At 36.0% G+C, this 11,042-nt stretch overlaps 1 protein-coding gene across 1 annotated transcript; it reads right to left on the bottom strand.

Annotated features, from left to right (window-relative positions):
- Positions 1 to 1,760: 1,760 nt before the first annotated feature.
- LOC123644622 (cytochrome P450 7A1) lies at positions 1,761 to 9,208 on the bottom strand. The gene is made up of 6 exons (XM_045560833.1): positions 9,129 to 9,208; positions 7,339 to 7,579; positions 5,868 to 6,454; positions 4,205 to 4,335; positions 2,634 to 2,809; positions 1,761 to 2,060 (listed from the first exon to the last, which is right to left on the bottom strand). Exons 1-6 carry the CDS (start codon positions 9,206 to 9,208, stop codon positions 1,761 to 1,763), a joined length of 1,515 nt encoding a protein of 504 aa, XP_045416789.1.
- Between the last annotated feature and the right edge of the window lie 1,834 nt (positions 9,209 to 11,042).

Raw genomic sequence — 11,042 nt, 5'->3', positions numbered from 1 at the left:
ATGCATTAGGAAAGTCATAAAATCTACTAGGAAAGCGCATTGGAAATTTAGTTTATAACAGTTTGCTATTGATCTTGAAACACATCTAAATGGGTTAGATTTTCTTGATATGAAAAAATAACATACTTAAGAGATAATTCTATGGTAATATTAAATAGCAAGATTAAAAATTTTAATGGATTTTATATAGTATGAGGCAGTTTTTTGACTAAATGACTACTTTGATTATTTTTGAAATATTTAAAAATATGAATTTTTTTTTTTTTTGAGACAGAGTCTCGCTCTGTTGCCCAGGCTAGAGTGAGTGCCGTGGCGTCAGCCTAGCTCACAGCAACCTCAGACTCCTGGGCTTAAGCGATCCTACTGCCTCAGCCTCCCGAGTAGCTGGGACTACAGGCATGCGCCGCCATGCCCGGCTAATTTTTTCTATATATATTTTTAGTTGGCCAGATAATTTCTTTCTATTTTAAGTAGAGACGAGGTCTCACTCTTGCTCAGGCTGGTCTCGAACTCCTGAAGTGATCCACCTGCCTTGGCCTCCCAGAGTGCTAGGATTACAGGCGTGAGCCACCGCGCCCGACCCAAAATATGAATATTTTTAATGAATCCTGAATAAAATTATTGTAGTTTATCAGTAGGTGAATGTTTTAAACACTCTGAAGATTTCAAAATTTAAAAAGTACACATTCATACTTTTACTTCTGAAAGATGAATCATTTCAAAATGGTCAAATGTTAGAATATTTTCTTAATATCTATAGTACGAGAAAAAAGGTAAATATAATTTACATATAAATACATACAGAAGTATCAATTGAAATATCATAGCTGATAACTCTAATACTTAAAATATTTTATGAAAGCATTGTTGTACATAGTATTTAAACTCTCATATGGCCTTAAGTTATTTTTCTTTCAACTGCAAGTCACTTAGAGATAAAATGCATTTAAATAAAATGCAATGTCAAGCTGCACTTAATGAACTCTCAACGTTTCATAACCAAAGTTTTAAATGGTCATTTTTATTCAGTTTTAATTTTAAAAACGTATCACATAAGTGCTATATTCTTTTCAATGGTACATATTTATTAATGAAAAACTCCTTTTTTAATCTCTGGAAAAAACTCTTCTTGCTACTATGGAATCAAATAAAAATACAGATAAGTTAGTTGAAACCTGACATCAAGATCATCATTTTAAAAGCTCTGAATACTGGATATAGAGAAAGCTGAAAAATATTTCCTTTTCATTAAAAGGCATGGTATAATATCCTTTAAAATACCCTTTGTGATATATGATCAAACCTAAAGAACCCCACCCCTAGTCAAAAAATAACGCAGTTTCACTAAAACGTGAATTTGATGCTTTTCATAATTGTTGAGTGGTTTTTATAAAAATAAAGCCGTTTCCTTAGGAAAAAAGAAATTCTGCCAATTGAAATACATATCTTCATTTTTAAAAAGAAAAAAAGGTGTTTTCATCTGAAAATAATGAAGTTCAGTCCCTGGCTATATGAACATTCATTGACTTATAAATAAAACCAAATTATTGTGCTCCCGGTAAGTAGTTCTGTTTACTAGCACAGTCTAAGATAGCATCTGGAAACTCACCAAAATGTTAAAAAGCAAACATCGGTGAACAGAATTGGACCTGCTGAATCATTTCCACCACTACAAATGCATTTGTCCAAAGGAGCTGTTTAGTGATGGTGTTCTGCAGTCCTGTAATATCACCTAGAGTTTTCCTTTTCCAACCACATATTCACAAATGTTTGAATCTATATTTAAACTCGATATCATTTAATGGCGGTAAAATGCCCAAGCCTGCACGGGACTGGTCCAAAGGGGGACATTTAACATGGTTGTCCACAAGCTCCAGTTCAAAATAGCAAAGCATGAGAATCAAAAATTGCTTGATTTCGTAGACAGCAAATAATCTTCCAGGACATATGGTAGCTCCTGATCCAAAGGGCATGTAGTAATACTTTAACTTGAGTCCATTACTATAGAAGGTGGTCTTTGTCTTCCCATTTTCATCAAGATATCGATCATATTTAAAAGTCTGCAATAAAAATAAAAAGAAAACAAGCCTCTAAGCTATGTTTAAAGAAATGTATCTCTTTCTTGAATAACTTTCTTTTTAAATCTACTCCATTAGTAATTTAGCAAAGACCCCACATTGAAACAGAAAGTAAGAAGGAATAGGAGCTCAACAAGGACTGCCTGAACAGGAAAGCTTTGTGATGCTTCCTATCCTGCCTGGGCGATTAGTTCCTCAGGCAGGCAGAACAAGGAAAAAGGGTTCTCATTAGAGACTAGAAGAATCAATACATTAGCCTCCAATTTCCTGGACTTGGGAGCAGGTACTTTTTAAGGAAGAAGAAAGGTGGCTGCTTTATTATCATGACTGCAAATATAATTGAGCAAAGACTAAGTGATGACAATTATCAGGACTAAAAATTAAAAGCTCAGGCCACTATCCAAATTGTCTAAAATATATGAATATCTGACATAATTAAGGAGGCAGTCTTTATGGCTACAATGATCAAATTAATTCTACAATTATAACTTTCTTCTTTATTTAGATCTGGGTAGATATCACCCAGATACTGAACTTTGATGAACAGTCACTTACCAAAGGATCTGGGTAGATTTCTGGATCTAAGTGCATTAACTGCGGATAGAGAGCTATGATGTCATCTTTTCGAATGTTATAGGATCCGTCCTCCAGGTGCAAAGTGAAATCCTCCTTAGCTGTCCGGATGTTCAGGGAGGCACTGGAAAGCCTCAGAGATTCCTTGATGATACTGTCTAAATATTTTAAAAGGAAGAAAGTAAAAGAATGAATGAAGGAAGGGAGGGAAAAGAACACATCAAGTATTTGAAGGCACATCATATAGAGTCTAAAATACTTCTGGCAGCCCATAACGCAAAGACAAACCGACTATGAAAAGCTGCTGTCCCAAAGTTTTTTTTCTATTACCACTATGCTGTTATCAATGATTCAATTGTGTCTGAATGTATTTTTTAACCCGATCATCTGAGTTAATAAAAATCTTTTGATAAACATATAATCCTTCTTGGTCATTAATGGGAAATAGATTTCCAACGTTTTATGGAAAACTAACCTTATTTCCATATGACACTAAACATCTCATAAAACTGAAAAAATCAGTAACTCGTCTGTATGTGAATTACTCAAAGTTTATCACTTTTGAGATTTAATATACTGATAACACTTTAGATATATTTTTCCAGGTGTTAAATGCAGCTTCAATTCAGTATTTACAAGCACCAGTTTTTATCCATCTACTACCTGATGTTGTATGGTGATGCCCTGTGCCTGGCAAACATGCAAAGGGACCAAAGAACTCCCCTGAGAATGGCTGAAGTACAGAGATCTCCTGAGAGGTCCAGCCTGGCCTCTAGCTGTATCCTTTAGCTGTCAAGTTTTAGGTGCTCAGCACATGATTGTGTATGAAACCACAGAATGTTAGACCTTTATTTTACAAATAAGAAAAGTAAGGCCCCCAAAAGAGAAGTGACATGTCCAAGGTCTCCCAGGTTGGGCCCAATAGGAACTTAAGCTTCTTGCCCCTGTCCCTTCTGCAAAGACTCACTGCCCCTAAAAGCACATATTGGTTTCATTCCTTTAAACAAAAAACAGAGCCAAAAAAAAAAAAATGTTCTTACTATAAACATATCATACTTTTATGTTTTTATAAGATATAGAAAAGCAAAACAAAGAAAAAATCAAATAGCCTTTACTTCAATTCCATCACTCAATCCATGCGGCTAATTGTAGTTTCTTGATGGTACTTTCCCCCGCTTTGTTTTACAGAAATGAGTGAGATGCTTCCTGCTTCCATTAACCACAAGATCAGCAGTTAGAGAAATACGGGAGATGTGGTGGGGCAATGCAGGGTGGCTAAGAGCACAGGCTCAAGAGCCCTGCATTAACTCTGCAGTTGGTTCCATCATTCAATCCCCAGGCAGTAGCTCAACGTCTAGGTGCCTGTTCCTCTCTTGGTATATAGAAACAGTAATAGTACTAAGTCATAGGATTGTTGTGAGGACTCAATGAGATAACTCATATGAAATACTTAGCTTAATGCCTACAACTCAGTTAGGTGCATAATATACGTTGCCCATTATTGTTAATAGTAGGACACAGTAAATGAAATGTAGCATAGCAAGCACACCCACCCAGTACCGGGAGGTCATTCAGCTGCATTCGATTCAAACAAATAGGGCTGCCTTCAAAACTGATATTTTGACCAGCATTCTCTAATGTTTTATTCACCTCTTCAGTAGCTGCTTTCATTGCTTCAGGGTTCCTATTAAAAGTTAAAAGAAAAGAAAAGATGTACAGAAAATAACCTTTTTGCACATCCTAAGATCTGCAAACACATAGGCATTTTCCCCTTTTTTTGACTAGGTGGTCAAGATGCCAGGGAAGGGGGAAAAGGAACATTCCTCTTTGCTTTTACTCCATTTGTAATTGGGTTTATGTTCTTGGATATTAGCAAGAACAGTCGCCTTAAAAGGGCTTTGCTACAAAAGAGGGAAACCTTAGTCAGACTTTTATAAATAAATGATTCCAATAAACATTAGACAGAGTAGACATATTTAGACAGTAATTTAGAAGGAAAATTGCATCTAAGATAACAATTACAAAGTATTGACTGATGAAATTCCAAATGGAAATTTAAATTCACTCTTAAAATTCATACCATGATTTCAGGTAGAACAACAGCTTTTCCATTTATATCATAATGGTGAATTGTGAAACGAGGGCTACTTCATTTTTGTGCATGGAACTTAGAGCCTCAGTGACATGGTTAGGGGACCTATATTACACAGTTACAGTAAATTGAGTCTCAGAAATGTTTGACTGATAAGTACTTGTATGACTATCATAAAATATGGCTATGATTATCTTTATGATATTAAATTTATATTAATACCCTTCCTGTAAATATGTGCATTTATTATGGAAGAGCTTTCTCAAGTAATAATTTTGGAAGATATTTTAATATTTGTGACAAATTAATAATGGTTTTTATAAATATAATTAAATTTTAATATTTTTTTATATAAAATCATCAGCCATCGATGGAAATTTGGCATTCCCAATCCTATGGAATAGTAATTTTGTGTCTACCTGACACTAAACATCCAATTTAATTGGAATAATCCAATAAACCATTCTAATTTCAAATTCCCAAAAGACTAACACTTTGGAAAGAAATCATGCTATGCAAAATATATGTTATATACAATTGTTTGGTTACACACGATTTTAAAAGGCAAAACCTAGCTAAATCTCTTACCAATAATAACAGATTATGATTGATTCATAGTTATCATAGGTGGTCAAATAAACAGCAAGGCAACAATTACTAATTGAGCAAAAAAACAAACTGTGAATGCACAAATGAATAAGGCACGGGCACTGCACTGATCCTTGCCCTGAAGTCAGTAATCACTGAAATATGTTTTTATGATTTGAAGACTGCATTCACAGGCCTCAGTCAGCGACATGAGGGACAGTGTGGCGTTAAGAGCAAGGGCTCGGGGCCGGCTGGCCTGAACTGACCTGCTGCCACCACATGGAGCTCTGTGGCTTGGAGGACGTCCTTTCTCTGGGACCGTCCTCGTTTCTGCAAAACACGCTTACCTGTCACAGCTCCTGATGGTCTTGTGGGGATGAACGAGCCCACACATGCTAAACACTTACGAGCGTAAGTGCTCCGTTCATGATCGATGACATGAGAAAGTACTATGACTCTTTTTTTTCTTTTTTAAGTTAAAATGGTTAAAGAAATAGGAAAAAAGGAAAGAAAGAAACAAGTAGGTTCCTGGTCACCTCATCATTTGAAATAAGCTCCAGAAAGTCGCCGGAATGGTGTTTGCTTGCGACGCCCAGAGGATTGCGAGGTGCGTCTTGGCCTTCTCCGCGTCATCAAAGGTGGACGCCGTGTCGTTGAGGAGCATGCGCAGACTGACCAGGTCCGAGACGCCGTCCCTCCGCCGGAGGTTCTCGTGCCGCAAGCCCTCCGCCAGCCTTTCCCGCGCTCTGTGCGCCGTCTGGAACATGCGAATGGGGAGGCCTGCTACCAGGGCCGGAAAGACTTTGTCAAAGTGCTTGAAGTTGTCCAGGTTGTTTAGAATATGTGCTCTTTGTGAGTCCTGCCTCGCAAGATCTCTGCCAAAGAGAGTCAAATACCCCGCTTCAAACATCACTCGGTAGCAGAAGGAATACATCCCCTCCGTCACCCAGGCAGCGACCTTGGACTCAGGGAAGACTGGAGGTCTCATGATAAGCTGGAGGTTTTCCATCATGGTGTCCGCGAGGGAATTCAAGGCATCGCCTTGCAGGGTTCTGGTGAAAGTGTCGTTTATGTTTTCACTGGTGTTTCCATCACTTGGGTCAATGCTTCTGTGCCCAAATGCCTGACAGCAAATAAAACGAGAAAAAAAGAAATTAAACCTGACCTAGTGCTAGTAAATGACTGAAGAATCGATTAGATACTTTCATGATTCCCTACTTGTCAAAAGAGGGAAATTGGCCTTCCCACATCCAATTTCCTAGTACTTTACAAATAAATGGCCAAATCATACCTTTCTTTTAGGCCCAAGTTTAAATTCCAGTTTTCCAGTAAAACTCCCTAGACCACTCAATCTATTTCTTGTGCTATTGAACTTATTTGCGCACTATTTGCACATTAGCTCATTGATAATGTTTTTAGATCGTTAGTTCTCTTTTATACTCTTCATAGATGTATTTTAACCAAACTTTAAGCTTAGTGGCAAAGACCATGTCTAATATTTCTTTGCAGAAACTCAGTAAGTATTGACTAATTTTTTTCTCTATCATAGAGCTTCTTAGGCTACATCTAAGTGATGCTGAATTATCTGGCCAACTCCTTAACAAAATGGAGCATGTGTGTGGCATGAGTGTGGTCAAAAACAATCATGAAATGTTAGGTTTTCCACGACATGCACTCTGGGTGCTGTGTAGACTCCGTGGATGTGACCAGTTTGTATCTATCTTCCTTGTACAGTTTCATCTGGCTCAGTAAAGGATTTAACCTTTATTTCACCCTCATTAGCTGATTAACAAATGACAAATCTATAACTATTTTGATTTTTTAATGATTAATACAAAGAAGCTATGTCTAATTTGATTTATTTATGCTTCTATGAATCTCCACATAAGGATAATTTTCTTCAACACCTCTATCTTTAAATCTAAGTACATCAAAATTACTAAATAGACTGGCATATAAAAAGATAGGAAAAAAAACAGAATGCTGTATAAATACAAAACTGGTTACCTTTGCAGAAGTAGCAAAGTGAAATTTTTTCCAATCAAAGTATTTTCCATGACACAACACCTTATGGTATGACAAGGGATTTGTGATGAAGTGGACATAATTTCCCATTAGTTTGCAGGTAAAAACATGACCATGTTTCCTTTGATTTGCTCTTAGGAACTCAAGAGGATTGGCACCAAATTGCAGAGCACAGCCCAGGAATGGAATCAACCCATTCTCTAGAGGTGGTTCACCCTTTTGCCTGTAAGACACAAATGTATGATAGCTATGGATAATTGCACATTTGGTTTTTTATTTCCATTAGGTTTACAAATTTGTACCACTGAGTTCAAACTTAAAAACTCTACAGTTTATAGATACTTCTTTCATTAATGGGGCCCTGCTCTTTTACTACAATAATAGATTATGTTAACCTAGTAACATGATATGTTGACAAAAATGATTACTAAATCCATCCATTCATCCATCCATATATACATTCAACAAATACTTATGAACTATGTCCTAGTCACATTTTTAAAGATGGGAGTACAAGGATCTATAAGCCCAACAAGATTCCTACTCTCAGTGTATAAACGAAATTATATTCTAGCGTATATTTTTTTCTAAGCATCATCTGCCTAAGTATCTCAAAATGTTTCATTTGATTGTTTTCTTTAAAGATATAGAACACCGGGTAATAGAGAGGATTGCAGAATTGAAATTTTCAAAATCTTAAAAGTTGAAAGATATTATTATTCTGTAATAATAGTTGAAGAGAAGGAGAATCTCATTTGAGAAATTATCTTATTATAAAATGAAGTTGATTAATATTGACAGGATCGTCAATTGTAATTCAATGTTCTTTCATGCTATTTTAAAATGTTTTTATTAGGAAATATAAATTTATTTTACAACATCAACTACTGTCCCTCTTGATAGAATAACATAGTATAAAGTAATTATTTTTATTTTCTTAGTTTGCAGATAAGTAGTTTAATTAAAACTACAAACTATTAGGCCTACATTAAAATACCTTAAAGGACAAAGAAGCTTGAAAAGGTAAATGGTACACAGTAAGCCACATAGCTGAGGATATGTTGGGGGCTGTTCTTCTTTCTGAGGTTGACATAGCAGAGAGTATCTACATGCCCCCCCCATCCAAACACTCTCTGAGCCAATCAGAAGCTAAATAAACTATGGTCTGGATCTGACTCTATTTGTTTTTCTTGTATTCTTGAATTAACTGTAAATAAATGAAATTGATGTCCCATACACTTAGCAAAGTTTCCCAATTTACCAGGGTTGATGAACATTAGTAAGAAAAGGATAATGGAATGTTCAACTCAGGCTTCATGCTATTGTCCAGGCTTAGGCTGAGTCTGTGCATAAGCATGAGCTGAAAAGAGAATATTTAGTCAGAGCACCTATTTAATTTATGTGATAGAAAGAAACCCTTTCCATTACAGATTTCTACTTGCTACTTGTATCATTACTAATTTGGGAGTCCTTTTTTCATATGCACATAAACACACACAGAGATCGTATACAATTTCTGTCAGTTAAGTTTAACAAGTATATACATTTATACATTACCATTTGTATATGCCAATACTAAAAAGAGAAGCTGACATATATTTTGTTAGACACAGTTAAAAAGGTATTATTTTTGAAATTTTTAATTAAAAAATTGAGGAAGAAAATGCTAATGGGTATAAGTATAGAAAACCAAATTTATTGTATCATAATTAAGGTAAAAGAATGTTAAATGAATGCACTAAAAGGCAATTTAAAGATAAAACTTTCCTTACCTTCTCCTTATTCCAAGAATCAGCCGTAAACAACAGCACACTGCTGCAACAATCCCCCAGATCAAAGACATGGTCATCATTTTGCAAATCTAGTGTAAAACTTCTGAGGAGGAGAATCTCTGATTAGAAGAATAAGATGTCACTGAACAAAGACTCAAGCTAGACTTTTTATATGCATATAACCCTGAGCCACTAACTTGAACTTGGGTGACCAAAGCAAACAATTAGCCATTTATTCATCTTATTAGAAAAAAAAAGTGGGGTATTAACTGGCCTTGAGCTAAGTCCACAGGTATCAGAAGAGGTTCCAAAACAATCAGAAACCTGCAATACTTGATAAGTTGAAGGTCTCTCAAACACATATTGACTTAACATTCGGACTTGAGGACAACAGCGAATATTACGAGTTTCATATGTCTATAAAAAGAACAAATAAATCTGTTCAAGATGAACATATCTAATAAATGTGTAAAATATAATAATTTAAAGAAAAGCAAGTTCAAGTTATTTATCAAGCTACTAATTTGATCTTTTTATCTTTTGAAGAAGAATCAATTTAAATGATTTGCCAGAGAGATAATGATGACCAAATTTAGAAGAAAGAGAACTGGGTAAAACATTTCTGTTGCTTCATGCAATGCTTTTACAAAATCATAGACAGTTTACAACATATAGAAACATGTTACTTACATAACATCCTTAAGAAAGAGAGTATTCCAAACATATGCTTCTTCCAGATAAATATAGCTTATTTTAAGCATCAAAATTTTAACCCCCATTCTTGTAATTAAAATATGTTGTCAATTTTTCTAATTATTAAAGTTATATATTTCATTTCAAATAATTTAAGACTAAATGAAACATATCTTGGTAGAAAGTGAACATGAATTCATAACTTAACCCCCACATTACTCCCCACTCAGAGATAACCACGTTAACCGTTTGGCATATGTTCTTCCAAACTTCATTTCTATGCAAACATAAGTATTAATTGAGCATTTATTATGTGCCAAGAACTGTTGAAAGGTACTCTGGTTATAGGCATTAACAAGATAGGCTCCCTACTCTAATGGAGATTCTATTCCAATGGAGAGACAGATAATAAAATGCGTTATGAATAAAACAAAACAGGGTAAAGAGAACTATTGGGGGATGAAGGCAACTTTACATAGGGGGATCAGAGAAGGGCTCTCTGAAAAGGTGGCATTGATATTTGAATGACATGTGAAAACCAGAAGGAAGAATATTCCAGGAGCAGGGAGCTGCAAATGCAGAGTTCCTGGGTCAAGGATAAACGGTGTGTCTAAGGACCATGAAAGAAGATAGTATACTACTGAAATAGAGTGAATGAGGGGAAAATGGGTTAAGACAAAAGACAATAAATGAGGCAAAAGCTAGTTCATACAGGGATGCGTGGGAGTGGGGAGAGAGGAGAGAGATTTTGGAGGGCAACAGGTGTGAAGGAAAAATAAAAATCTCAGGAACCCAAAACTCATTATGCCAAAGGAAGAACTGGGCTTGGGAATTGAGGCATACCAGCACGGCCACCTTCCCCCAAGTCCAACTCCTCAGAGGTACAGAGGCTTTTTGTAAGAAGTGGAGGATCTTGGAGGATGACTAAGCAGGTTTTTGGTGGACAGGTTATGGGAGGGAGAAAGGAAGCCTGGCTAGCAAAGATGGTCTTATATAGATGAAGCCTCACAGTCAAAGCCCTCAAGAAGAATAGATAGTAGATGTTTCTGTTCAGACCCTTAAAGGTGTCAGACTCTCAGTGAATCTTTGCTGGATTGCATAAGCAGGACCTGGCTGCACTTAATGGAGATTCTCTACAGATGCAAATTTCACCCCCTGCACCTCCACCCTCGCCCTGCAAAGGCAGCTTTGTAACATTATTTCTGCTATCTCAAAAGACGT

Source organism: Lemur catta, chromosome 9 (assembly GCF_020740605.2).
Source record: "Lemur catta isolate mLemCat1 chromosome 9, mLemCat1.pri, whole genome shotgun sequence".
In the NCBI taxonomy this organism is placed as follows: Eukaryota; Metazoa; Chordata; class Mammalia; order Primates; family Lemuridae; genus Lemur; species Lemur catta.
Note: the sequence above shows the minus strand (reverse complement) of the source record. Positions and strands in the feature narration are given on the sequence as shown.

Excerpts from the sequence above, each read along its gene's own strand:
- LOC123644622 (XM_045560833.1), bottom strand. The coding sequence starts at position 9,208 with ATGATGACCATGTCTTTGATCTGGGGGATTGTTGCAGCAGTGTGCTGT. Across the intron at positions 6,455-7,338 it reads ACTTTGCTACTTCTGCAAAG|GCATTTGGGCACAGAAGCAT; the intron begins GTAACCAGTTTT and ends ATTTGCTGTCAG. Across the intron at positions 2,061-2,633 it reads AAATCTACCCAGATCCTTTG|ACTTTTAAATATGATCGATA; the intron begins GTAAGTGACTGT and ends TTTTTATTGCAG.